We start from the raw sequence: 24,663 nt of genomic DNA, 5'->3' as shown, positions 1-24,663 counted from the left end.
CACTTCCTATTTTGCATGTGTGCACTTTGGTGCGCTCTTGATTCTTTTTCAGTCTAGATGTATGGGTTTCACGCTTTCAGAAAATCTATTTCTTGTTAATTTTATTAAGAGTACCACTAAACAGAACTGGGAAGGGAGATGTCTTTTGTATAAAATCAAGCAAGCCTGGATCTTTGTGGGAGGCTGCTCATCTTCTCCTATTTCCTGCTGAGTGAAATGCTTCGGAACTCCGATTTAATAAATTGCTACTGAGTAAGTTGAGAGGAATTTAGTTGTATACAATGAGAGTTGGTGTAAAATATTCAGTTTCTCTGTTAAGAATTTGCTTTAGAATAAAGAGAAACCAGTCTACCACTTAGGGAACCTGCTGAGCATTTTCATTTTTGATAAAGGCTGCCTCACACTTGACTCTAAAAATACTTATAGATACACCTCTTGCTCAAATATTTTAGTCTTACCTAACCAACTACATTAGCAATGAGTGTGAGCACCCATACAGCACCAATGCAAATTCCTTTTTGTCATTCCTGGCCCTCGCTTATTCTGTCTTGAAGATCCAAGTGTACATCTTTCACACAAACATTACTGCCCATCAGTCCAAACTAGTATTAGAGTGTGTATTGGTTCTAATAGTATTATACCCTTTCCCGACAAAAAGGCAACACAAAGATCAATCTTGACACTCCTTACCATCATCCTCCTCACTCACATATCCAGGCTTATTCTTATAGCAGAAGAACGTTGAAGGTAGTTTAAGAAAGCCAGCAAGAGCTCTCTGCTCAGGGGTAGGTGTTAACTCGTAAACAATTATAACCTCATCAGATGGAGGGTCATCTTCTGGCACTGTTGTCTTCTCCTCAGCTTTGTACAGAAAATGAACAAAGCATTAAAATTAAATTATTTTAGAACAGGCAGCAACATTAGCCCAACACTGCCATTATTACAGAGCTGAATTAATTCTTAGGTGGTTAGAAACATATTCGGAGCCTACATATTTTTATTCATCCACAGGAAACAACAGTTAAAGTTACAGAATGCTAGGACAAAGCATGCTAGAACTTAAGGATTTCTAAACTGCATGCCGAACTACAACCTGTTCTATTGTCTTTGAAATTGAAGCTGAAGCCTCAGATCAGGAACAAACCTGCATTTTTATATTATTATAAGGATTATTTATGTCCTTACAGCAAACAAAATAAGATTATGGAAGAAGAGCCAAATAGGTGTCATCCACAGAGGTAGAGAGGAAAAATGCAGGACTGAAAAAGAAAACGTAAAGCCATCTACAGCAACACGTACTATTGAATTGCTTCAAGCGTTTGAAGTTCCAGAAAATATTAAATAGCAACTGAGCAGGACTTATTTCAAATTACTTATGAGAAATTTGAGTTTTTTACTAACTAATCTCAACTTATTACCATAGCAGCTGCTACTGAAACTTTTAGTGTTTTAAGAGTAATCTTATAGCTTCGTGTTACTGGAATAACAAAATACTGCTATCAGCCTGAAGTTCATCTAGCTTTCCCAGCAAGGACAAATACTGTTGCTGATTTTATTATACAGCTTCTTCTGCTCTCCCCTTCAACATCAAGTTGCCTATTCGACTTTCACTGAATAAACACCGGTAATCAAAGGTTGAAGCTAATGATCTCACATCTTTAGGCTTAACAGAATGGAAGCAAAGAGGAAAGATGTATCAGCTTAAGGGTCACATGTGGAGTTCCTTTCACTTGTTTTTGTTCAGAGGAGTAATTTACAAAGTAAAGATTTAAGAGAAACACATTGGTTAACTATTAATAAGAATTACCCTATAAGCACATCAACATCCATGTATCATGTTTTCAAGAATCATTTGATTGCTTTAGTAAGTCAGCCCACTTGATAACACAGTAACATACTGCAGTAGAGGTCTGCATTAAGATGTTCAGCGGAATTTAACGCGGGCTCTCAAAAGCTCACTGTTCTTTTCATAAGAAAATATTTGCCAGCTTTGTAGCACAATGTAGTTTAGGTGGAACCTAAAGCCTCAGCTAGGAATTAATCAGTTCCTGAGAAACACTGATTTTCCTACTCAAGCATTTTGACATTCATTTCTGCAAAAGATGACAAGGAGAGAAGGTATATTTAGTGTTCAGACATGCCCCTTGATACTCTGGCACAACTGACATATGAAAGTAAAGCTGCTTTTTAAAAGTAGCTTTCCCATTTGTATCTTCCAGAAGAGTAAAAGCAACCTAAGTAGTACTAGAATAAAAGCAGCATTTGAAGTTCTAACCCCAGTTCAGTTATAAGAGCTTTTGCAGTGTTGCCTGCTCGACATTTGTCCCAGCTGATTAACTTCTAATTAAAGGGAGTCAATCACTTCAGGTTCCTAATATAGCAGAGAGATTAGCTCAAACCCATAGCCAGCAGTCTTATAAAGGCATCCTTTTAGGTCATTTTTTTAGATCTCAATAGCTCTTCTGAGCCTGTATAAAGTAAATGCAGGATAAAAATTTTTAAGCAAGAAATTTCTAGGTTCCTATCACAATAAAGTTATATATGATTTTGTATTTTCTCCAAACCTTATACAAAAAAACTCACTAACCCTAGCCAATGTAAGGGTTAGTGTTATTATCTAGTACTGTGTTACAAAGGTAGGCAGGTATGCTGCCTGCTAGCACATGCTTTATTCATTCAGATTAGGTAAGCAAGTGTCTCACTTTAAGTAAATATAAAAACTGAATAAAAATATCAATAAGTCAGTTCGGATCAATACACAGGTAAAGTTCTTCACACATGGATCAAACACTGATTAAGACCCCAGCAATCCAAACATCCACTTGAAGTGACAAAACACTTCAGCAACAGAAAGGATTACAACATGCATTTGCCCTCAGAATATGAAGACTGAGCGAGATGTTCATGGGATCATTCAGATGATCACGGGATCATTCACACTGAACATTTGACTCTCAATCAGATATACAGAAGGTGGACAGGAGTTCAGCGTTTGAATAAGAATAGCTTCTCTAGAAATACTAAGCTGGAAAAACATCGTTTGAAATTACTTTGACTTTTTTTTTTAACAGTTTAAGACACTAATTTTAGAAGACTATCTTGTGCAAGCTACAATAAAAACTTGTTTTTGAAAATTAAACTGCTCTTGCATAACTGCATTAGCTTGTGTATGCTTCCAGCAGGCATAACTTACACGAAGTACTGTTTAACATCTTATGATGACATAATCAAGCTGTAAGGTGTAATTTTGGTTAAGGGTTCTGGATGTAAACAAGATGGTTACATCAGCAAAAGCTTTTTGGCTAGCTAAGGTGGACTTCATATTATACATGAAGCATGTACATGTAAACAGTAGCTAAATTTGCCTCTCTCATCTCTGCCTATGCCTTGTTTTTAAAATTGCAGAACTTCACATTGATAATAAGGAAACTGAATTAAACATTTCCGGCACAGAGCTTGAATATATTTTTTACTAGTTAACATGTCTAGAAATCTTCAAGCATATTTCAACGAAGTGGAAGACCTGAGGTAGGAAGAGAGTCACACTTTAAAAGTAACAAAAAGAATATAATTCCTTTACTAAAAGAGAATCTTATAGATGCAACGTGTGCGTGTATTCAGTACGACTGTGAAGAAGTGCAAAGCAGGTTTCTAAATACCCTTAAAAAGTAAGGCAAACAACAGCCAAAAGCATAAAAAGGACCATCCATCGTGCTCACATAAAGGCATTCTCTTACCTGACAAATATAGCAGTCAGACACAGAATTCTAAGTACTCTCTTCCAGCATGCATGTTAATTGTAAGGATTACTAAGCCAACTGCTGTGCTACAGTTGGGTTACTGTCCATGCCTGCTAAAGTGTTTTTCTCACACATTCAGTGCAGCGTGTAAATACCTTTACTGTCAGGTTGCAAGGAAGGTGTGCTTGTCCAAAAGGCCATTGGATTAGATTTAAAAAGGCTAAAATTAAATCCTAAAAAATAAATTGTTTGGATATAAGCGTTTAACTGTACTTTTAAAGGGGGGAAAACACACTTACCTATGCTTTGGAAGCATTCTGTAGTTATGTGTCACAGTAGGAAAATTCGTGTTTAATGCTATATTAGCTTACTCTACCCACTTAAATAAACTGCAGCTAACATCTCTGCCATCACACTTTATTATACCTTAGTTAAGAAACAGTTTGTCTTCATAAGTCTGAGACTAGTGTGCAAATTATATACTATCATCTGGTTAAACGGACTTGCAATGGTAGGAAGCAGTGCATGAAATCATCAAAGAGAAGTACTGTACCATTAAATGCTAGTGTGGTGGTTTTACCCTGCTGGGCAGCTAACCCATCACAATCCCTCCCTCACTCCCCCCCTCCTCAAAAGAAGGGGATAGAAGAAAGTATGCTGGAAAGAAAAAGATGTATTATTGAGACTCAAAAGTTACATGAGTAGCATTAAGAGATGACTGCTTAATAAGTTGCATAGCTGAAAAAAATATTAGTTCAAAGGACCCTCACCTTTTTCCAGAATTTTAAATGAGAAGTTGGCTGGGCTAATATGTGTCGAAGTAGCCAAGTTGTCTGCCTTGCTGTCTTGAGGCTTCTGCAGTGCACTGGAGCTTCTTGGTCCAGCTACTTCCTTCTGCGATGTTGGAGTATTGTCTTCACCTTTTCTTGGAGGATTAAAGCTGAACCCAAAGAGAGAACCAGTGGCTGAAGTATTTCCAAACGTGAATGTCTTTGACTTTTCATTACTGAAAATGCTCTTGACAGATTCAGATCCGAATACGAACTTCGGAGGAGAAACCACTGTTTTTGTTGGCGTTTCAGATGTGCTCGACACCTCTGAGGCCTCTACAGTTACGTCACAAGTATCATCGCCATGGCTGAGGTCAGTTCTTTCTCTAGTAGTTTCTTCCAGTACAGCTACAGCATTTTTACCACATGGAGATTCTTTTGGTGTATTGGCACGAGAAGAAAGAGGTGTTATCAGTGTGCCTGTCTCTTGGGCATTCTTTACTTCATCAAAAATCTGCTTAAATGAGTCTGCCACATCCTGCAGTTTGAATCGCACAGCTAGAAGCTCAACTTTCCGTTCTCCATCTGCAAAGTCACATGCGGTCCATACCCACGCTCTGTCAGATCCTTTCATTTGTTGCATATTCATATCTGGTGTTATTCTATGATTGGCACAGAGTTTTAGTACCTGGTCCCTTCTCATTACTATACGCACTTGTTTGTTGTCATAGTTCTGCAGTATCTTGATCTCCCCAATACCTCTCTCTTTCCACTGATTAGTGTCTTTGTCATATCTGTAGAGTTTAGCTCTGTGACTGAAGACAACTTGCTCGTTTTCCTCACCACTGGTCACTTCCACGAGGTCAGGCAGAGGTACCACAGGTTCGAAGTACTGCCCATCTCTCTCCTCGTCTTGAGTAACATCAGAATCTTCATCTGTGCCTACAGACGTTCTGCTCTGGTTCTGCTTGGAAGGAGATTTGGATGGGCTCAAGGCAGATTTAAAGCTGAAATTAAAGCCTGTAGTAGACTCTCCAAATCTAAACAGATTTTTCCGTACAGGGCTACTTGCAAGAGGTGATGCATACACGGAGCTACTTACGCTGTCATCCAATGCTTCCTCACGCAAATCACAGTTATCCCATTCCAAAGCAGGCCCAGTACTTTCAGCATGGGGCTTTACAACCAAATCAGAAGTACTGCTGGCAGAAGCAGAGTTTACATTTTCCTCTTCTGTCAGTTTAGTTTTGTCATCTGTCAGAAATGTTTTGAGATCTTTTAAGCCACTCTTCATTTCTTCTGCTTTCTGTATAAGTTGAGCTGTCCTACCTGTATCGACAAGTTTGTGGGGTGTCTGCAGTGGTATATCTAGTAGTAGCCTCTGACATTCTTCAAACTTCTGTTTGAATTCCTCAGCCTGCTCCGGTGTTTTGAATTTTGCTGCCAGCTGTTCCAGCTTCGCATCACCATCAGAGAAGTCACTGGCCATCCACATCCACGCTTTGTCTGAGCCAGAGAGCTGTTTCAAGTTCATTGTTGTTGTTATCCAGTGATTTGCACACACCTTCAGTACTTGCTCACGTCGCATTAATATTCTTACTTTGCCATTAACCTCGTTTTTAAGAATCTTCAGGTTGCCCACCCCACGTTCTTTCCACTGGCTTGTTTCTGGATCAAACCTGAACAGCTTCACTCTTTGTGAGTATAGCACTTTCTCATCTTCCTCTCCTGTGAACGGTTCTACTTTTTCAGGCATCTGAACTATAGGATCAAAATGGATATCATCGCTATCCTCAGTCTTATACACATCATCATCCTTCTCACCAAGGTCAGCAGAGGTGCTTGCTTTGTGATCATCTTTAGAAACCTGTGAAGAAAACAGCTTTTCACCTGCACCTGAGAAGCCTTTGAAGTTAGGGTCCTTTTTGCCAAATTGGAAGCCTTCCCCAGGAGTACTTTTTGCAAGCTCGGCAAAAGTAAAAGCATTGCTATTTTGGCCAAAAACAAAGTCAACTTTCTCCTTGCTTGCAGTTTCTTGAGATTGGGGGGAAGTTCCACTATCTGAAAGCAGTTCCTTTTTGTCTTTTTCATCAAGATTTGTTAAGAAGCCAGCTGTAGACTCTTTGGATGGATCATCTTTCTTAGTGGCATTTTTGCTAGGTTCCTGTATGTCAAATTTAAATCCACTTGGAGGCACTGACATTGAAAAGTTAAATCCTTCCTTTGCAGACTTCGCTTCAGAATCAGCAGGAATTTGAAACGTAAATGCTGGTGTCTTGCCTTGCTCAGCATGACCAAACTTAAAGCCCTTTCCTGAGAAATCACACTTAAAACCTGTTCCCAGTTGTCCTTTGGCAGGTTCAGATAGTTTACTTTTCAAATCAGAAGTAGATGTTGATGAAGCATCACTAGCAGACTTACCAGATGGATTTGGTGTTTGACAAGCTACACAGGCTGGTGAAGAACCTTCATTCCTTACAAGACAAACATCACAATCCCACTGACCTTCCTTTTTAGCAAAAAGCTCTGCAAATGAATTCTTCTGTGGCTTAGTTGCATCAGCAACAGAACTGAAGCTGGGAGCAGAAGGTGTCTGAACAGTAGACAGAGGCACATCTGGTTGACTTTGTGATTTAGGATTCTGGCAAGAATGACAGTTTTCATCATTGGCTTCATTTTGGACTAGGCCTACAGAGCAGTCCCCCTGACCTTCTTTTTTAGAAGAAGCAGTTCCTAAGTCATTTTGAACGGTTTTTGGAGAATCTAATACAAATTTAAAGGAAATTTGAGAAGATACTTCTGTATTCATTTTGCTTGGATTCTGGGAGGCAACAGGTTCGTTTCTCACTGAACGGATGCTGCTGTCCCACTGACCTTCCTTTTTAGCAAAGGCAGATCCAAATTTGTCCTGCACAGTGTTACCGGTGGCTTTGAAACTTGCAGTAGATTCAGCTGATGGGGTGCCATGTGTTTGCCACGTATCTGCATTTGGGCTTTGGCACGATACACAAGTCTTTGCAGTTGCTTCATTTGGAACTAAACATACCTTACATTCCCATTGATCCTTCAAGGGTGACTGTCCAAACCCACCAGAAGAAAAGGTTTGCTGAGCTTCCTTTTTGAATGAGAAAGTGGGAAGGGCAGATGCAGTTGGCGCAGATGCAAGACTGACTTTGTTACCAGATTCACTGGTCACTCCATCTTTTGGGAACTGAAATGCAGAGTTCAGGGTCCCTGAGGTTGATCCATTAGACTTCTTGATATCCTGATTTGTTTCTCTTGCAGTCCCACTACTCTGAGTCACAGATGTGTCAACATTTGATCCTAAGGTTTTTAAAATGTTCTGTGACTCCTCAAACTTACTTTTGAAAAGCATTGCTTCCTCTGGTGTTTTAAACCGAATTGCAAGCTGTTCTGGTTTTGGCAACTCGTCTGCATAATCCAAAGCATGCCATACAAATGACCTATCTGATCCAGCATTTGGCGTTAATTTCATATCAGTATTTATGTAGTGATTTGCACAGATTTTCAGTACTTGGTCCCGTCTCATTAAGAGACGGAATTTGCCAGATACTTTATGCTTCAGTATTTTCACATTTCCAATACCCCTTTCTTTCCATTCCTTAGATTCTGCATCAAAACGAAACAGTTTGGCTCTGTTGCAGAAGAATTCTTCTTCATCTTCCTCACCTGTCTTTACTTCAATCTTGTCAGGGAGGGGCACCACAGGATCAAAATGAGGACCATCATCACTCTCATCTCCAAGGGTGCTTCCTCCCTCTGTTTCATGACTTCTATTGGCCAAATCAGAAGTTGAAGTCATAAATAAAGACTTGCTTGGTTCTTGGAAACTAAACATATCACTCCGCTCAAAAGCCAGGTTTTTATGTGCATTCTGTGCCACACCTTCAGTAAAAGGGATGCCTGAAATATGTTTATTGCCAAAATTGAATGCATTTCTTTGACCAGTTGTGTGGTTGTTAGCTGCTTTTTGCTCAGCATATCTATCATCTTGTAACGGTTTATCAGATGTCAGAAGACCCAAAAGACTTTCACTGCTATTAAGACCTGCATTAGCAGGCTGCGTTGCAGCTTGAGGAGAAGAAAAGGTAAAGTCTCCATCATTAGACTTGAAGTTAGTGTTGAATTTAAAAGTTGTTGGTTGACTTGACTGTGCTGGTGTTGGCAGACGTGTTTTTGACCCTTCTACTGTTCCTGGCTGTCCAAATTTAGATTTTGGAAGTTCTTTCACTTTTGATTCTGCAGGTTTTAAAGTTGTCGGTGCAACTGAAGGCTTTGTGAAATAGCCAGGTCCAGGTAGCTGTGGATTTGTGTTTGCCTGTGGAACACTGTAATTGTAATAATCACCAGTCCCACGAGGTGAAATGATCCCAGGAGCATCAAAATGCAAAGACGTGCCATATAAGTCTTGGGGAAACACACAAGCAGAAGTGTTTTGCAGAGGTGGTGTATGGATTGGTTGTTGATAAGCATATAAGTGTTGCTGAGGTGCAAGTCTGTTCATGCCATAGACCGGTGCCTAAAGAAATAACAGAAGACAATTACTTTTTTTGTTATGGTGACAGAGAACAAGGTATTACTATGCCAGAGCCCACACAGACATGCACTCTTAAAAACAGTGTGCATTTTAAAATTAGTTTAGATTTAAACTCATGAGCTTACCTTAAATTGATTATTTTAAATCTTGAATGGCATCTGAAAACAAGCACTGAAGAGGAACAAAAGATGGATGGCCTCTTTGGTGCTTTTGAGGCTCTTTTTTTTTTGATAGGCAAAGTTCTCCTTTCCTATACTACTTTTGGGAAAAAAATTAAGTGCCATCACACATACCCAGTAGGGGACATGCACTAGCACATTTACAGACCTGCTCTGCTGGCTGCTCTGCCTGATCCCCACATTACAAAGAAAAAGCAGAAAGATCAATTATCAGCTACCTCCAATTTAGCAAATGCTATCTGTGGAATGCAGTTTCATTCAACTACAAGCAGTCATTCAAGACAAGAATCAAAAGTCACTCTTTTCTGTAGACCAGTATGAACAGTTTGAATGGATACATTCATCCTTACCTTTGTTGGTGTTACATTGGTCGCAGTAGTTCTGAGAAGATACTGAGAGTTATAGGCAGGTGACTGGCTATAGTAAACAGATGGGCCAGTAGTAGCAACTGAAAATGAACACCAAGAGTTTATATCCAATTTTTGTTGTTTTGAGTGGATTTTCCCCAGAGATCAGTTTTAGTTATGAACCTTAAAACATTTCTGCAATATTTTAAGCTAAGTGTTTAATTAAAAATTCAGCAACAACTTACCTGTTAATGGAGCTTCATGAAGATTTTGTGCTCTCTGATAGCTATCTGACATAGTATCTGTTCCGTAGCTTTCACCAGGCCACCGATGAGATGATACATTCGAGTTGGAATTATTGTGTTTCATTTTTTGCATCTCATTCTATTAAGACAGTGTTTCAATTAAGAGAATGTAACTGTATAACACAGGTATCTGTAGAAGAAAGCTAAGGAGCGCTGCCTACACTAATTATAATCTTATTCAAGCTCTGAAAAAAAATCAGGAGGTGGCTGCTGAAATATTCCAAGACCTGTTCATGCTGTACAAAATGCTGGGAGTGTTTTCTAAAGCCAGAAATAAAAATCCTAGAACCAACTGTATGATACCCAAGCTGATGATAGCAGAATTCTTTCTGCACACACAGTCCTTAGAAGGGTTGCCTCCATACCTCTGCCTGAGTCCTGAATAGGGGTTTTTAGGCAAAAAGTTCTACTCTTGCACTCATTTTAGGTAGATGTTTACAGAAGATATTTTCACTGAGTTAAGTGGTAGTCTAGCAAGCAAACATTAGCCCATGCTAGGATCGCAGAGTCCTTACTATAACAAAAAGACGAACTGATCTGCATTGAATATGGTGACAAAGTTGTTTACCTTTAAAGCTTCCACTTGCTGACAGATCATTTGAAGTATAGATCTGTGATCTTCTGCCCACTGAGGGGGATTTTTAGGAGAAAACTAGGGAGCAGAAGAAAAGTTCATTTAACCTATTGAATTTTTATTCAGACATAACACTTCCCTTAAACAGTAACTGGCTAACATACCTTGTAGCTCTTAGTTGGTGAGACAGAGAACTTATCAGTCAATGGAGTAGAATGTTTCACCTCTGAATCTACAGCTGGTGACAGATCATTTCCGAAGGCAAGACTTCCCTCTTCATCATTCTCTCCGAGTTCCTGAATCACTGCGTCCAACATTTCCCTCACAGTTTCAACAGATACCGGCAGCTAGAAAGTCGTTTGAAATGCAAGTCATGATTACATTCTTCCTCAGAGAAGAAGACTACGTTCTGATCTCTGGTTAAACAATTCACAAGGTTTTCATTACAGAAATACTGTTTTTTCAGCAAAGCTCCAAATCTATTAAAGTTAGTGTAGGAGAAAAATTCATACAAGCTTTAATTTTATTTGGAAACTATTAACCTCTGTAAGAAAATAATGGGCAAAAGCTATTGTTGGCAAAGAAGCTGTCAACCACATAGTCAGAATACTGCACGATCTGGTATCTTACAGAAGTTTCCCAGAATGTACTAGCCCACTAGTGTTATGCGGGTTATTTGTCACGTGGGAAAAAATAAGTTTAACTTGCCTTTAAATAAAGTCTGGTCTAAAAAAAATTGACTTGAATGTAAATGGTTTCATTTTAAAATAGTAAGATAAACCAATGCATCTCTCGAAACAAGCTTTTAAGCAAGAATTACTTACTTTCTCAGTTACTGACATATCTGAGGAGCTTTCATCTAAGATCTTCATTAGATAATGCTTGCTTTTAAAAAGATAGGCTTTGTGTTCTTCTTGTTCTTCTGGCAACATGGCATCATTCTCAATCTCCTCTGCCTTTCTTTGGAAGATCTAACAGTATGCACATTAATTAGAAACAGTCAGAATGCAAGTGAAGAAAAAGTGTTTGCGGGTAACGAGATTTATGAACTTACTATAGCAAGATTCCAGTATGAAACGACATCCTTAATAGCTTCAAATGCTAACAAAGCATCATCAGTTCTGCCATCAACTGCATCCAAGGTTGCAAATGCTATACGTGCCTCTTCTTCATAGACTGTAACCTGTGAGACCTACAAAGCAAAAGACAAGTCATACTTAACTCAATACTTGGAACAGAAAGTACATGTGAACATCCACTAAATAATTGGGCAGGTGGAGGCTAATGATATTACTAATTTTTTATTCCTGTAATACAAGGAAAACAGTTCTTAAAGAAAGTTGGTACTAAGGGAGTTCAGCATTTTCCAATCAAATATAGTTTTCAAACTAAAAATAAAGTTATAAGGCTTACCCTGCCTTTATCACACACGTGCACTTACTACCAAATATCACTGATAATAATAATACAGTAATAACACCACAGAGCTGTAGAATGCAAGAAAACCCCAACCAATATACATACACACACTTACACATACACACAAAAAAAAATGTGACATAACCCCTCTTACTTCAATTTTAGATTGATCAATCTGTACCTGAATGTCAACACTACGGAAATGTTTGAAGAGAGGATCAGTAGGTTCAGGAATGCTCCTCTTCTTTTTGACTATTTCCAGCATAAGCAAGACTCTCTTCCAGTAGTAAACACTTCGTCCAATGTATTCCTTCTGGTCATAAAATGAGTTAAGGCTAATGCCCTGTTGAAGAAAAGGGAATAAGAGCAGGTCATCTCAACCAATTCAAACCCAAACCCAATGCTATTCATACATATTCTTCTCTGAAGCAATAAAATATTAATTATCTTCTCTAATATTTGTGATAAACCTCAGGGGACCTTTCTACAGAGCTATGTAAAGGAACATACAGGTAGAAAATACCACTGCAGTTAAAAGTAGCATTAAGAGAGTAGTGAGGGAGAGAGAACTCACTAGGGTGATTATGTCACAAGATTAACCACAGTTCTCTCATCTGATTTTATTTACTGTTTAATTTGCAAAGAAAAAACACATCAGATCATACATAATTTAAAATAATCTTAGCTTACAGTTTTTTGCAGTGTTTTTGCCCAGTGTATAATTAAGGCAGGTTGAAGGCCATGTCTCTCCAGTGCTCGTAGAGTACTTATCCCATGCTGTACTACAAGCCTCAGTTTTACCGCTGTTCCTGATCTGCGTATCAGAAGAAATATTCCACAATTAGTATTCCTTACTTTTCTTGTTTTAGTCCTCAACTACATCTAGTTTACAAATACATTATTAGAAATGAAAACCCCATTTTTAGAAATGTTCTTAAAAAGTTCTTAAGTGTCTCAAGCCCCTCCAGCAGTAAGACATCAATGTCCAAAATATATCAAGAAAAACAAATTAATTTTACACACAAACTATGGGGATCAATTCATGATACCCTTGCAGAAGCTACTAAAAACTTGTTTCAAATATTTCCAAACTTAAAAAGCCTTACATTGTTTTTCTCTGCGTAAGAGTACGAACAGCATCCCACCAGGCTCTTTGCTTTTCAGTGTAGAGCTGTTTGCATACTGGCAATGGTAAGAACTGAGGCTGGTGTGCACTGTAGCGAGCGTTAAACTTCTTTTGCAATTGTAAATTGCTAGTGAATACCACTCCAAGCAGAAATACCTGTTTTTGTAAAAAGAAAAGATAAATAAAAGTTATTAGATACCAAAAACTCTTATATTGCGTAGTACATTTTACATTTAAGAACTTGGAAAATTTACTTACTTCAAGGTCTAACAGGCAAATGGATTCAGGAGCATCTGTCTCTAGTCTTGATGTTTCTTGGGGCAAGTGAAAAAGTTGTTTTAGCCATCTACGCACTGGGGGTAATGTTGACATCAAAATCCACTGGAAACAAAGCCACACAAGATGCTGGAGACTACCATTGTGCGTTCGAACGGCACCTATGCAAAAACAAAAGTTTTGGAAGTTAATATCTGCATCCTCGTTAGGAAGACTTGTATCTGATCAAAGCCAGGTTTCGTTACAGGACAAGTAGAGTTTTAGTATATATCACACTGAAGGAGCTCCCCAGCGATCTCTTCCCATCTTTTTGCCTCCATCTAAGCTGGAAATTAGCATTTTAAAAATAAGATGTAGCATTCTTGAAGTGATATCTGCATCTATTTATATTACAGAAATATATTTTGAAGAAGCAGCATTCACTTCATAGGAGCGCACAAGCCAAGTGTATTAATACTTTAGCTTTTCTGTCAAAGCAAAGAATAGAGACAACATTTCCACTGAAGTACATAAGGATTTTAAATGTTAGCCTCTTCATTTTGAGGCAGCAGGTTAAGCTTATGTATTAAACAGAAGTACTGCGGTTTTTCTAGTTCTGTAATGCTCACCAAATCTTTATCTTCAGCAATGTTAAGATAGCTTTAACACTTAATTTCTATAACTTCAAGACAGACTTTTTTTTGCAATTATGTTTATGCACTTATTTCCTTAATAGAAAAAATCTCTAGCCTGCATGCAATATGCACAACCTTTGTTGTTTTAAAATACGTAACAAAAAATACTACAAATAAACTGCTTTTTAGAGGTTGTGGTAGTATAAGCTTTATTTTAGTTATTTAAGATAAAGGACCCTAAGCCTTATTGTCTAAAGTTACCTAAGAGAGTTAGGTAGCATGCAAAACAGATTTAACAGCCAACAAGTTTCTAAAAATTATCAGCCAGGTAAAAATAAAAAAATCTACTAGTACTCTAACCTTATCACACCAGAATTCAAAGCCAGTCTTCATCAACAAGTCAAGTTCAAAAACTGAACGGTTTTTACTAGTTAGCAACTCTTCCTAAAATTATTTTTGTGCTCGTAACCTGTATTCATAGGTAACATCGGAAGATAGACCTGCCTTCTCATTGATACCTACCAATGTACAAACACAAGGAGCTAAACAGCAAATGAAAATGGATCAGACCAGACTAAAAAACATAGAAAGGATAGAAGTAGGGGTGTATGCGACAAATTCTTAAGAACCAGGCATAACAATACTGCTTCTCAGCAACATGTTCCAGCATAAAGTGAAACTCCTTACATAACACTTTTGGAGTGATTAGGGCAACACTGAACAGAGCTAGTACAGCCATCTGTCTCTCATTGCAATATGAAGTATTTCTAGAAGAACCTCTGGTACAGATGGTCATGTTCATGCCGAGTTTCAGAAAGCAACACCTCTTACCAAGATCGTATTTATGAAGTTCAGCTTGCACTGGTGCTTGTGTACTGACGTTTCCGATATCATCTGTACCAAGGAAAGACCTCTCTCTGGAAGCTCCTCCACTCTTGAAGAGACTATTAAACAGTGTAGATAAACCACTTTTGTTTGCCCAAGATTCCACAACCTCTTTCAGGAAGTCTTCCTTGCCATGGCTCAATTTCAGCAGCATATGACCTAGAAAACAAAAATATCACTTCACATAGATAAACAGTGAACTTAATCAAGGAAAATAGTATTTGATACAGTTGGCTGTTCTTGCTATTGAAGGCTGAGAATCAAAATTTCCCCTTATGAAACCCACAAATTGGTAAGTTATATTCTCCCTATAATTAGGTCAGTGTTTCAGCACATAGGCTTTCTAAGCCTTTAGTGACACCAGTGCCAAGGCATTTGTTTTCCTGGAGAACTAGATTTAGGAAGAGTTTTTTTTTTTAATTATTGTTCTAGGGCCATTGCAACTGTATTCAAAATAAGTATCTGTAATACAAGCAGGAGTTCATCTTACCAAAACTCATTCTGGAACAATTCAACTTGTTGTCTAATGTTCTGTGTTTTTTTTTCTTGTTTGTTTTCATCTAGGGGCTATAGAGCATGTAGACTGAAAGCCTGCCTAAGCTTAGCAACAGAAACAGCAAACCTGATGAACAAATAAGGGGATGGAAAGGACGGAGAAACTGTAGTATTTTCTTTTATGCTTGTGCTAACAATACTTGTAGAATAGAATCAGCAGGGAGAAACCATTTTCAGATTAGGAAATGCTAAGAAGTTAAATTCTACCTTAGTGTCCTGGGGATAAAAAGAAGAAAAAGCTCACTTGAAAAGAAAGAATAAAGTCTACCACCATGCTGAAGAGGAGGAAGAAGACATTAGATGTCAGGATCAAACTACTGTTTTGCATTTCATATATAGTCAGAATCCAGAGTATTACTTCATTTTCAAGACAGGAAGTGTATTCTTAAACAAAAGTCACTTAATTCTTAAAGTTGCTATTTGTGAGTCTAAAATGGAACTAAAGGATTTTAATTATTTTTCGTTACCTGACTGGCTTTTCCGATCACAGGCCAACAATTCCAGCGTATCTTGTCCAGTATGCTCCCCTTGTATTAGTTTTGACTTTGGTTTAGGAACCTGGTGAAGAATTATTATAGCTTCTTTACTATACAAAGCAGATCACTTAAATTAGTCCCAAAAATTAGGAAACAAGCACAAGAAAACTTAAGAAAAATGCACCAATTCTGAAGGTACTATATAACAGATACCTGGAAAAATATGAGGTGGGCAACTGTATCTATTGCAAATAGCACACAAGAGGAAGTAACGCTCAGAATGCGAGCAGTGGCACAAAATGGAAAAAATCGATCTTATTTCACATGGCAAAGAATTAACCTCAACTTTTTTTTTAGTTCTGCTGTCTATGGGAGTTACTCAGTTCATCCTCTTCCCTCCTTACACCAATAAGCTTACTATTCATTATGCTTTCAGTTGTATTGCAGAAGAGAACAGACTGTAGGAAATACAGTCATTACCCTTTAAGAGTCAATTTACTTTTGACAAGAAAAGCAGTTGATGATATACTTCCATTCTAGTGATGTCATTTGAAATCTTCTAAAGAATCGTGGAATAATAAGATTTGGTGAGGAGGGAGTCTTAAAACACTAGTTAATTTTCAGAATACAGATGCTTAACAGTATTCCAAGAACTGCCTCAACTAAAAGCATACACTGAAAAACAAACTTACCTGGAAACTTATCAAGTAACACAATGCTGCCAGCTCACATGCCTCTCTCCATTGTAACTCACTGTCCTGAGCCATTTTCAGTAGCAAAGTTCCAGCATGCATGTATAACTGTCCTTTCATTTCAATGAAGGTACGAGACAACTCGTCAGTCCCATTCACATATGTTTTCACTGAGTGAAGCACACGATCAAGACTAAAATGTAGAAAAGACTCAATCTGAGCAAACTCCTGGTAAAAGCTATAGCATGTTTTGGGTCAGTGTTATTTAACTGTGAATCAAAGAACTTGAGTCAACTAGAAGGCAGAATAACTGTCTCAAACTCTCAAAGCGCTCAATTTTGTTTATTGAAGTAAAATTCACTTCACTTACCAAGAAGACAGACAAAAATACACTTAGACCAAAATACACTTAGGTTCTTCCAAATAACAGATACCACAGCAATCTGTATAGCTGCAGGCCAGTAAATAAATCTCCACTCAGGAGCAGCTTTCCAATAAACGATTAACACATTCTTTCAGTAACCTGACAAAACTATAATAGCTGCTATCATTGCCATGATCTAGAAGTGCTTCAGATCTAGGTACCTTGTAGGACTCTAACAAAATGTTAGAAGAATGACCACATGTTTATGGTCAATGTTGGGGGGGGCAGGGGGAGAGAAAGAAAACATATTTGGACATTACCTATTCCTCAATAATTGCCTGTATTGCTTCATATACTCATTCAAGAAGAGCAGAGTGAAAAACATTGTTTTTAGAAAGGTAACAATCATCACTGAAGTGAGAAACAAAGCTGTGTCAATAGAAGTTAGTGAGAAAGGGAATCACAGAATTGTAGGGGTTGGAAGGGACCTCAAGAGATCATTGGGTCCAACCCCCCTGCCAAAGCAGGTTACCTAGAGCAAATTGCACAGGTAGACATCCAGGTAGGTCTTGAGTATCTCCAGAGAAGGTAACAGAAGAGAACATAGATCTAAGGGAACATAGCTGTTCACCAACAAATTGGCTACAAACATTGTTTTGTACTACTTCAGCTGTGACACAGATTGTATGCCTTGAAATCAGCTAGCCCTGAAACACTATCCAGTTTTCTCTGAAGGTAAATGTTCTTACTGCAGGCAGCTTCCTCCCTTCCAATTATATTATATACCTAAAATTCTTAATTATTTCAGCATGTGTTGTGTTAACTTGACCAGGACAAAGCTGATACACAAGCATCCGGGAAATTTTAATGAGGTAGTTGCTGAGGTACAGAACCTCTCTTACTGAAGGGCAAGAAAGTAATTGACCCAAGATAATATTGAGTCTTCCCCATAGTTATGTGCTGACTACTCAAACAAGGTTTATAGCTTGGGGCTCAAGCCTATTGGGACCTTTCTTTATTCTAAAACAGAGAGTCTCCTGTCCCATCCACAAACTGGTTACACAGTGAAATTGAAGCCTGGTAGATGTTCTGTGACTTAGAAAAATACATGCAATTCATAGAGTTTTTTTGTTTTGCTTTAAATACAGAAAAGTTAAAACAGTACCTTTTGAGTGCGTCTCTGCATTCTTGAACATCTCTAGAAGATAGTGTCACTTTAAGAAAGCTGCAATAGGCCAGCAGATGATCTTTCTTGATAGTTCTCCAATTACTTTTATCAGACTCCAAGTCTTGTACAGATTCCAGGTATTCCTGAAGAAGAAGGTTCAGAGGATAAGGAACAGTCAGCCTTCCATAAGGGCAAAGACAGTACTTCTCCAAAACAAATCACTATCATTTACTGCATAATCTATTTCCACTACTGAGACATTCTTCAACAGCAAAATTCCAGGGAACTATTTGCCAGAACAGTTTGGTTCCTGAAATTAGAAACTAAACAATTCCGTAACATTTAACTCTAGGAAGAAAACTCCAAAGAAGTACTTTGTAATTTGAGTGGTTTCACTAACTTGCATTTGAAGGAGTTAAATCACTTGAGAAACAGCTGTCAGTGTAATGAACTAAGAGACACAAACTAGCTTAAAGGATATGGAAGATTATCACAATATCAAAATATGATTACACACCTCAAATGTCTCTATGACACAGGAGCACCATTCCAAGCTTGACTGCAAAGGTATTTTCTTCTTTGCCTCCTGACAATGGACAACAGCATCTCTTAGCCTATTATTTGAGCGGTAGAGTGCAACTAGTCTGATGTTAATGTAGATATCATCTGGTCTTGCATAGAGCTCTGCTTGAATCAAGTCGAAAAGTTGATTCCATCCATCTTCACCTTTACAATCCAACAACTGCTCCTATTGAACATGAAGGCAACACATTAATATTTCGTCTTGCATGTGGGCCTTGTCAACAAATAACAGACAATTCTCTTGCCTACATCACACAGACTACATTACTTAAACTATTAAAGCTGAAAAGCTTCCAGTTATTACAACGTTTGATGAAATACCCAAACGTTTAAAATAGGAAAAAAAAAAACAGAATTTGCCTCTTATGAATGGTATGTTCAGCCTGCGAAACCATTTGGTTCACAAACAGCATACCCTGACACAGAATATCCTGTCTAGAACTAGCATCTTAAGACTATAATTGTCATTGCTACTGTGTTATACAAAACTAATACCCATGCAGAAATGAGATTGTGTGACTGAAGGCATTTACACAGTAACTGAGAATTAGAGCATTCCTTACTTTCTGCTGCTTTTAATCCAAATTAAAAAAAAAAAAAAGCAGTGTAGAGAGCAAGGAAGTCTGAGTTCTCAGGCCTGCTACCTTCCTGCCAGTCACACAATAAATAGAGAACTGCCTACCTAGTCTTAACTTCTTGGATGTGACTAACATGATTTCCCTGCATTTTTGAAGACTGTCAACCCTGAAACCTTGAGAAGCGTATGAAAGCCTGCAGCTGCAGTTTTCTTGAAAGCTAGACAAAAGTGTTAGGCGGCAAAGAAATTAACATTTCTTTAAATTGAAGAATATTAAATCCAGAAGAATTGAATACATCCTAGAAGAATTAAATCTAAAGAATATTAATTCCACTAGATTCAATATTCAATATTCTATAATAATTTAGCCAGGAAGTTTTACATGAGATGGCACGGGAAAAGTGCTCCACTCAGATACTAGAAGCTTCTTTAAGTCACAGAACAGAGGTTGGAAATTGGCATTTACCTTCAACTTGTAAACAGCAGGGCTTCCAGGAAACAACTTAGCAGCTTTTTCAACCCAGTATTTTGCTCTTTCATCAGTGACGTCATTATTGCACAGTAGCTCTGCTATCTTCAGTACTAGATCTTTCTGCGTTGGGTTCAACTCCACAGAACGCTAGTTTTCCCCATGCACACACACAGAAAACAAGTCAGGAAAAAAAAAGGTAACTTGATCTTGTAATCCACACAGAACAGGAAAGAAAATTACACCACTCATTGAAAAGACACAGGTATTCAAATTAGAGAGATCTATTACTAAATACTTTCTGAACACGTTAAGAAAAACCTCAGTTTCTAAATGTATCACTAGTTTACAGCACCCAGATACATCTGCTACAACTTGGAAGAGCAAAAATTCAGAAAAGAAAAAAAATCAGAAAAAAATGCAAAAGCCAGCTATTCTGCCCCTACTACTAGCTGTACGCAGGCAGCTGGACTATAAGGACTTTTCATCTAACTCCATATGGACACTTTTGAAAAAAGATAATTAAGTCACACACTAAGACAAGCTGGGATGTGTTGGCAGCAAAACTTCTAAGCACATCCTCTCCCTCCCCAAAACCTGGAAAAAGGCATTCTGATGGTGAATTTTACACTTATACGCTTGCCCAATGAAAATTATGTTTGCCCTGCCCCATCTCACACCCACCCAAACCCAAACAAAACAAAAAAAAGCAATACATACAAACAACTAGAAAACACCCTAGGTCTAGTCTTCTAGTAGCAACTAGATTACTGCTGTCATCACAGCTCCTGCTAGGGAATTTGACAGCAGTCATGGATCCTTAGTCCAAAGGGCAATGTACGATATGGAAAGAATTCAATAACAGGTAGCACAAAGACCCAGTCTAGGTCACAAAAGAATCAACTTAAAGAAAATACTGCTGAAGCAAATCATACCAAATGAAGAATCCCCTCTGCAGGACACCTATACACATTTGGCAATGGAAAGCATACAGATTACACTTTTTTCACAAACATGTTTTCTTCTATGCATTTAAGAAATGTCCAGAACTGAATGATTTTAAAAGTCCCTTTGCAATGGATTAAAGCACGACATCAGAGGTCAGCAGAGTACTTACCTTGTAACACCCAAAAGCTTTTTCTATGTTGTCTTCAGCTTCATAGATTTGTCCAAGAAATCTGTGTGCTTTCGGATCTCTCTCTTGCACATTGAGGTATGTAGATATGTAACTATGGAGCAGGAAAAAAAACAACACACACAAAAGGATCAATATTCCTCAATAACATGAGTACCTCTGTCCTCCCCCCCAGTTTCCATGGAACTGGGGTAGGAATTTAACATATGATACAAGAAATGCAGTCATGGTTGGTTTTAGATACCTGGTCTGGACCTTAAAGTACAGAACAACATTATTTTTACATGTACAGGTGCTACTTATTTGCCAGCAAGTATTGGTGTTTATTAAAAGAAAGCAGTAGTTCACAGAAGCTGTAATAACTTCATAATACTATGATATAAAAGCCATTTCAAATGTTAAGTTTTTCAATATCACATAACTAATTACCTATGTTGCTGTTTTATAAAGATTTAAACAGCATCTGATACCCACGTTTACCGCTACCTTAAAGCGGCATGATAGTGATCTTGATTTCTCCAGTCTACTTCATATTCATTTAGCTTTTCTATTTCACTTTAGAGAACAGAGTAACAGCATACATCAACGTATGTTACCTTTTAGCAAGTTCATACTCTTTTACTTCAAAATACAGCTTAGCAAAAAGGAATCCTTTCAACGATTTCTGAAAGGGAAAACACACAGAAAGCACATTTTTAGATGTACAACACTTTTAAAGTAATTGAATAGGAAGACCCTTTTAAAACTTTTGAGAGACTGAATTTGGTAACTAGTTATCAGCTCCAATCCACTCCTCATATCCAAACTTTGTTTCTGAAAGATGTGGGATTTGGAAAACAATGTTTTTCCAGTAACTGGCAAAGGCTACTAATGTGAAATTGAGATTACCAGTGAAGCAAACAAGGAGCCTTAATACTTGTGACATTTCATAAACACTTCTGACTAAAGAGTGTGGAAGAATAGTCAGTTACATTTAAAGTAGTGTTTTGTTTTGTTTTTTTCCAATGTAACAATGTTGCAAAAAGAATCCCTAAATTGGGCAGACTAAACAAGATGATGTTATTTAGTCCTGCTGTAGTACATACCACATACAACTGTCTAAATATAGGTAGAAAATGCTTTCTCCTCACCAAAGAAATCCCACCTAGTCTCAGTTTATATACAAAATGTATTGATACAGTAATTTATTTTTGATGTTATCAGTCTGAGATAACTTGAACACACTTGTTCTGGGGATGAAAGGTGAAAGGTATTTAAGGAGGAATAAAAGAAAGAAACAAAAGTGAAAAAAAGAGCAAAACAGAAGACTGAGCAAGCAAGAGGGCAAGATGGCAGGAGGACAGGAGTCAAATGAATGAGCTAGAGAACTACAAAGTCACAAGCAAAAACGTCAAGGTAGAAGCTAGATAATATGTATTTAAAATCTGAGCTCCCAACATCAGATCAAAAGCAGATTTTCTTTGTGAACTCAGAATACTAGAGGTATTTTGGAGGTACTGTGATGCAACATGTGGAGTAACTGTCAACATTCTAAATACAATCCAAATGCTAGTCCCCACCCCTCTCCCACCCTCAAGCTATCTATGTAAAACTTTAAAAAGTTAATTTAAATGAAAGCAGGCCTCCTGGTCTTCAGTCCATATTCTGAGTCCATTTCCACGCTTGACACCTTGCAAACAGGGATGAAAAGAAACCTCAAAATAAATGCTTGCAGCCTTGTAAGACCCTTTCCTCTGAAATCAACACAACAAGGAAACCAGTAACTGTTTCCACCATGGACTGTGCTACAAGGTCAGTTGTAAGCATCACTGGAAAGTCAAAACTAAACACGTCCCGCGGCCTTGAGCAACGGAAAAGAAAAGGAGCTATTTTTTTGTGGAGTCCACCAGGAATATCAAAGCTGTGGAGAAGTATCTCTGGATGCACTTGACGCTGCTTAGTCTAAACAGCACCCAAGTCGATTAAACAAAGTCACAGGACAACTTTGTTGCTGTTGGGAAAGGTAGAAGTGATGGTGTACACAGGCCCTGCGTGCAGTCCCTAATGCATAACGGATGGCTTGGGCACATTCATGCTGCTAAATATCCTGCCTCTGCGATAAAACCAATTCAGAGCAGCAGAACGGGATCTTTCAGGATTAGGGCCCCGTGAATTGCATCAGTCGGCTGAGACCTGCGTAGCATTTTCCAGCTGTAATGGGAACGTTTGGAGTTTTTCACCCCTGGGCCCGGCTAAAGGCATAGAGCAGAGCTGCTTTCCCCCAGCTCTCCCCCCCTCGACGCTGTCGCTTTAGGAAGAGGCCAGCCAGAAACCTTCACCGCGCCTCTCGTAAAGGAAACTGAAAGTTTAAGGCGGCGTGCTCCGTATTCGAGTTCGGTTTCTGAAGGGAAGTAACGCCGGGAAGTTGGGAACCCGGGGCTCAGGCGCCCGAACGGCTCTGTAACCGCCGGCGGGCTCCTCCTAAAGCAACCCCGGGGCTCAGCGGCTGGAGGAGGGGCTCGCGGCGTTTCCCATGAGGAATCCCCTTGCTTTTCCCTCGCAGCACCTCCCCTACCCCACCGGCCCCGAGGAAAACCCTGCTGAAAAACCCCTCCCGTCCGGGAGGCGCCGCGGGGCAGGGGCAGCCCCAACCCTCCCCGCCCGAAGCCGGCCACCCCAAGCCCAACCCTCAGCCAAGCCAACGGGGGCCCCGGCCGCCTTTCCCCCACCCGGGCAAAGGGAAGCGGCGAGGCCTCGCTCACCTCTCTCGAGGAAGGCGCAGTGGCCTGCACGGAGGCGACATAACGATCCACCTCGGCCTTGCTGCGCCTCAACATGGCGACGGCGGCGGCGCCGAGCCGAGCCCAGCCGGGCTCCGGGCTCCGCGCAGCGCCGCGCGGCTCCTGGCGGGGTACCGGCCGCGCAGCGCGTCCCCCGCACCCTAGGAACGCTCCGCAGGCTGCGCACGCTTACGCACGCTGCGCACGTTCCCGCGCGCCCCTGCGGCGCCGGCCCTGTGGAGGGTGCGCAGGGGCTGCCGCGCGTTACGCAAATTTCCCCCCGCGCGCCTACGGCGCCCGCCCCCGGTGAATGCGCAGGAGCTGTCGCCACAGTGGTGGGTGGGGCCACCCCGCCCGTCACGCATGCGCGGGGCGGGCGGGCGGCCGCTGGGGGCGGCCGTTGGGGCTCCCTGACGGGGCGCTAGGAAAGGGGTTTGCAAACGGCCCTTCAGAAATTAGCTGGGAGCAGCCCTGAAGATGAGCAGGCGGCAAAGCTTGAGACAGGAGGCTTAAACATTATTTATTTAATTAATTAATTAATTAAGCCGTAAGGCAGTTGCCCATGGCTTAATTCCCAGCAGGAGCCCGTTTGCTGGAGGTGGCCAGCTCGCTTTTCTGCAAATTCCAGTCACTTTGGTCAAAATGAGGCCACTGGGCTGTCCCCAAGTCGTGTGATACCTCTGTGAAAAAGCTTCATTAAAAATTCATCCCCTTGTCAGTCTCTAGCGACCCATTGACATACAGAAGTGTCCTGCTATACCTAAGCACTACCAACATCTCCACAGCTCCTCCCATCTTTGCAGGAAAAATAAAGTAGCCACCATGTTTCTGTAAGATCAGCAGCAGCCACCTAACACCCTAGCCCTGGTTAACCAGAGTTAACCCTCTCTTTTATTATTTGCTCTATTAATGGTGATTTATTTACACGTTGGCTTTAATTCCCTAAGAAGAAAGAGCATTTTTTTTTCCCTTTGGGAGAATCCGAGAGCTGGCCCGGGAGTCACTGGAGGACATTTCTGCTTTTCATGATGGGGAGGCATGTGAAATTGCCTTCGTACAGACAAGGCTGAGTGCCTTGAGACTGGTCAGCATC

General features: G+C 39.6%; 1 protein-coding gene across 1 annotated transcript in view; it reads right to left on the bottom strand.

Moving 5' to 3' along the window:
- The window catches only part of LOC118161618 (E3 SUMO-protein ligase RanBP2-like), a 30,073-nt gene extending 6,351 nt beyond the window's left edge, over positions 1–23,722 (bottom strand). The window contains exons 1-22 of the mRNA XM_035317171.1: positions 23,553–23,722; positions 21,408–21,475; positions 20,794–20,905; positions 19,674–19,826; positions 18,566–18,796; positions 18,046–18,191; positions 16,517–16,709; positions 15,816–15,906; positions 14,740–14,952; positions 13,277–13,455; positions 12,999–13,174; positions 12,583–12,706; positions 12,074–12,235; positions 11,528–11,665; positions 11,298–11,444; positions 10,638–10,820; positions 10,468–10,551; positions 9,840–9,978; positions 9,598–9,695; positions 4,511–9,050; positions 3,896–3,973; positions 691–861 (exon numbers count right to left, since the gene is read on the bottom strand). Of these exons, the coding sequence (XP_035173062.1) occupies positions 691–861; positions 3,896–3,973; positions 4,511–9,050; positions 9,598–9,695; positions 9,840–9,978; positions 10,468–10,551; positions 10,638–10,820; positions 11,298–11,444; positions 11,528–11,665; positions 12,074–12,235; positions 12,583–12,706; positions 12,999–13,174; positions 13,277–13,455; positions 14,740–14,952; positions 15,816–15,906; positions 16,517–16,709; positions 18,046–18,191; positions 18,566–18,796; positions 19,674–19,826; positions 20,794–20,905; positions 21,408–21,475; positions 23,553–23,627 (7,501 nt within the window). The 5' untranslated portion in view covers positions 23,628–23,722. The remainder of the gene's footprint in view (positions 1–690; positions 862–3,895; positions 3,974–4,510; positions 9,051–9,597; positions 9,696–9,839; positions 9,979–10,467; positions 10,552–10,637; positions 10,821–11,297; positions 11,445–11,527; positions 11,666–12,073; positions 12,236–12,582; positions 12,707–12,998; positions 13,175–13,276; positions 13,456–14,739; positions 14,953–15,815; positions 15,907–16,516; positions 16,710–18,045; positions 18,192–18,565; positions 18,797–19,673; positions 19,827–20,793; positions 20,906–21,407; positions 21,476–23,552) is intronic.
- Positions 23,723–24,663: the final 941 nt, after the last annotated feature.

The sequence above is a fragment of the Oxyura jamaicensis genome, chromosome 1 (genome assembly GCF_011077185.1).
Source record: "Oxyura jamaicensis isolate SHBP4307 breed ruddy duck chromosome 1, BPBGC_Ojam_1.0, whole genome shotgun sequence".
In the NCBI taxonomy this organism is placed as follows: Eukaryota; Metazoa; Chordata; class Aves; order Anseriformes; family Anatidae; genus Oxyura; species Oxyura jamaicensis.
The sequence above is the reverse complement of the archived record's forward strand: the minus strand, read 5'-3'. Positions and strand labels throughout refer to the sequence as shown.